The sequence below is a fragment of the Montipora foliosa genome, chromosome 8 (assembly GCF_036669935.1).
Source record: "Montipora foliosa isolate CH-2021 chromosome 8, ASM3666993v2, whole genome shotgun sequence".
Lineage (NCBI taxonomy): Eukaryota > Metazoa > Cnidaria > Anthozoa > Scleractinia > Acroporidae > Montipora > Montipora foliosa.
In genome coordinates, this window is record NC_090876.1 from 45465759 (window position 1) to 45469723 (window position 3965).

The following is a 3965-nucleotide window of genomic DNA, read 5'->3' on the forward strand; positions in this document are numbered from 1 at the left end:
ATTTTTACCCCTCTGCCAACAAGAAAAGGGTAAACAGTTGAACACAGACTTTATAATTCTTTGGTAGTTTATTAATCTTTAAAGGTTTCTCGATCTTCATCGGTCACTTTACCGTATCTTCAAAACACTTTAAGAGTTTCCTGTTGAAGACTCCGTGCGAACAAAAGAGGTGAGACTTTACCCCAATGCCATACTTATACTTCAATACGTCAATCTTCAGAGCAAGATGCTCATGTTAAAACGTTCGACAAACTAGTGAAATACAAAACAAGATAAAGTATGAGTTATGCCGCATACACAAATGTAAAAATACGAAATTTTTGACAAACTATTAAAAAGTAAAAAAAAAACTAGATAAAATTATGAAAACTTCATGCACTTAGCCATATTTACTTTTCGGTAGCAAGTGTTTAAAAAATCTCTGCATCGGCATAGTTTGGAGCCTCCCTAATTAATAAGGGGCAAGGCTCTACACTGGTGAATATGATGTTCGGATTTGCCCGTGTCAAGAAATTGGCAATTTTTGTCTTGATAAACAACCAAATTTGCGTTTACAGTCCTTTAATCGATGCTAGCAAAGACAGCAAGAACGTTATCCCGAAATATGATTTCAAGAAATTGTTACCACTACCCGACAAGAGAGTATGAAGGTAAGAGAAGTAATCCCTCATATTGGCCCTATTCCCATCGTAATCCCTCGTAAGTTATTTTTAGATCTCCTGCGAGATCCGGTATTACCACGAGAGTTAATTGATAGCCAATCAGATGTCCCCATTTTCGCGAACGATGCGAATCATTGGTTGGGAATTCGCTCAGCTGTCAACATTGGTACAAATGGAGACATACAATTGGCTATCAATTAACTCTCGTGGGAATACCGGATCTCGCAGGAGATCTAAAAATAACTTAAGAGGGATTACGATGGGAATAGGGCCAATATAAGGGATTACTTCTCTTACCTTCATACTCTCTTGTACCCGATCATTCCAATCTCTATACTTAAGGCAAATGACACCAGTGAAATTGGTATGAATGACGTTACATTTGGCAATTGTGGAAAACTCTGCAATTTGGTTATTTCCCGGTGTCGTTTAAGAAGAAGGAGGCGCCCGAATTCATGGAAGTGAACTCAACCAACTCGCAGATCCTACTACTTGCGATTTCTGGTTTATCTGTTATTCCCCTGATTAGTGTTGAGTCACTTTTCGTATTTGGAATACTTTCTAGCGATCGATATCACTGTAACAACAATGAAAATTATGACCCACGTAGTAGAAATGCGAAACAACGATGGCGAGACCCTGATAAAATAAACTGAATTTCTCCGTCGATTGAGAGAACTTTAATGATGATGATGCGCACTCAACTGCAGCGCCAGCAGAATCGGCAGTGTTCACTTGACATTACGCTTTATTATACCTCCCAACTCAAACAAGATTTCCGATTGCAGGACAACGTGTCACGTGTCATGGGTCAAAACTCACTAACTCCCTAGGGAAATAACGACTTGAACTCCACATGTCGGTTGTCGGATAAAATTTCATTACTTTGTCGGTTGTCGGTTAAAATTTTCGACCTTTGTCGGTTGTCGGTAAATTCCAGTTAATTTTTTTGTCGCTAGTCGGTAATTTTTTCCTCGTTTTGTCGGTTGTCAGTAATATTTTTTAGACCGTTGTCGCTAGTCGGTTAACCCCATTCACACCCTCGGATAAGGACCATAAACCGCAGGCTCCACCTACTCTGTAGGACGTCAAAAATCCCTCATACTAGTCGAAAAGAGTAGGCATGGAGGCATGGAGTTCCCGGAGTTTTACATGTGGTCTGACTTTTCCTTCATCAATGTGGTCGGCTTGGCGTAATCTTCTGAATGGACTACCGATCGACGAGACTACATAACACCAAAACAGACAGTAGTCAAATTGAAGGAGTCAAAGTGCTGACACTGGTGAACTTTAAATTAATTAATTATGATCACACGTGCACCCTGTGGTTACTATGGTGATCTCCGACCTGCCAGGTAACCAACCAAGATCAGACTTTGGTCCTTATCAAATATTTTAAGAAAAATTAAATCTTTCATGGTTCGTGCTCTTATTGTAATTTATTAATTAATAATTTTAGGTAAGTATTTTATCGAATTTATATTTTATATGCACATGGCTTTTGTCAATATTATTTTAAACATATATAATTATCATTTCAAGTAATATTTCATAAACAAGGGCGAGTGTTTCATCAGGATTTCCAAACACGAGAAAACTGATGAAAAAGCACGGGGCCGAAGGCCGAGAGCTTTTATTGTGTTCGATTGTTTGGAAACCCTGATGAAACACGAACACCGAATCAAAAGGGCCTAATTTATTAACAATTAATAAACACAAAAAAAAAACAGAAAGACCACGTAAATATATAATTTTTCACGTTGTTATTGTAAGATAGTTTTGTGCTGGTATGTAGATTTCGTTGGCATGCAGGTTACATATTTATGCTAAGTAGTTAATATTTAAGGAGTTTGTCCGTTAGGAGTTGTCACTTCGACGGCATCTCCGCTTTTGATCAGTTCATTTCGGAAATTTTGTTTTTAGTTTATTTTCGTGCTATGTCTAATCCACCGCCGGAAACTGCATCATTCCAACCTCAACAGATAGACTTTTCTAATTCCGAGACGATCTCGCTGATTTCTTCCCTTCTTGATTCGAAGTTGCAGAAAACATTTGGCGATTTCAAGCGCTCCTTGGACGAACGCGAGGTGGAAACTCGGCGAGAACTAAAGAAATTGAAAACAGACTCTAAGGCAGCTAGTTCACTTCAATTTAAAGGTAACAGAATCCAGTTTGAGTTTAATACACAGCTCCTTGATTGCCTTGATCTGGCTATCTCTAATCTGTCCGAGGGAAACCTGCTGGCTGTTCAAGAACATCTCCAAAAGGCCAAGTCTGATCTTGAGAAACGCATTAAGTTGATCCGCTTTGCTGATAAAAGTCCCGCTGGCTGGGCTGCAGTTGAAGAATATGAGTCCGACGAACTCGCTGAAAATTCGGAAGACGAGAAGAAACTTCGGGCAGCTGAGCGTCGTGCGTTTACCAAGATTAAGCAGAAGTCTTCCGGCAAATCTCGTGTTTCAAGGTTCTCAAATGCTGCTAAATTCCGAGATTTTCAGGCTGTACAAGTCCCTGGATCTTCGACTTCTGCTGTTACGTCTTTTCCATTTTCTGCTCACCGCTCTTATTTTCATCAGCCCTTTCGTGCCGCCCGACACGTCCAGCCTTCTGACATCTGCTTTAACTGCAATCAGCGAGGACACTGGTCTAATTCGCCAGCCTGTCCTTTGTTCTACAAAACAAGAGCTAGTCTCCCCAGCACTGCCGCCAGTTCAACGTCTACAAAGTCAACCACCGTCTGATTTGGCAAATGTTCTTGCACGATTGGGTCCAGATAAGTACTCTGACTTTGACTTTGACTTGGATCACATTTCTCTTGATTCTTACTTTGCAGAATATTTTGAAGGCTCTAGTCCAGTTATTGTTAAGGGTAGGCTTAAAGCTAATATTTCCTTTTGGCAAAGCATTGGTGCCTCTAAGTTTATTTTAGATACCTTAAGTTTTGGTTATAAGATTCCCTTTTCACGGGAACCTACAATTGTTTTTCTTAATAATAATCGCTCAGCTTTGGGTGAGAGTGATTTTGTAGAATCCGCTATTCAGGAGTTACTTAGGGTTGGCTCTATTGTTTCGTGTACTCGCCCGCCTGATGTGGTTAACCCATTGTCTGTTTCTGTACAGTCAAGTCGTAAGAAGAGGCTTATATTGGATCTTAGGCATGTTAATTTCTTTGTGAATAAGTCCAAAATTAAGTTTGAGGATGCTCAGTCTATGCTAAATTTTTTGATCGGCGAGTCTCTTTCTAATTTGTGGGCTTATTCTTTCGATATTAAGTCTGGGTATATCATCATGTTGAAATTTACC

At 39.6% G+C, this 3965-nt stretch overlaps 1 protein-coding gene across 1 annotated transcript; it reads left to right on the plus strand.

Annotated features, from left to right (window-relative positions):
* The first annotated feature begins 2422 nt into the window (after positions 1 to 2422).
* On the plus strand, positions 2423 to 3694 carry LOC138013431 (uncharacterized). Its single transcript, XM_068860516.1, has one exon. The coding sequence runs from the start codon at positions 2600 to 2602 to the stop codon at positions 3401 to 3403; it is 804 nt and encodes a 267-aa protein (XP_068716617.1). The 5' UTR covers positions 2423 to 2599; the 3' UTR covers positions 3404 to 3694.
* Positions 3695 to 3965: the final 271 nt, after the last annotated feature.

What these genes read in the sequence shown, in the direction of transcription:
- LOC138013431 (XM_068860516.1), top strand. Translation starts at nt 2,600, where the DNA reads ATGTCTAATCCACCGCCGGAAACTGCATCATTCCAACCTCAACAGATA.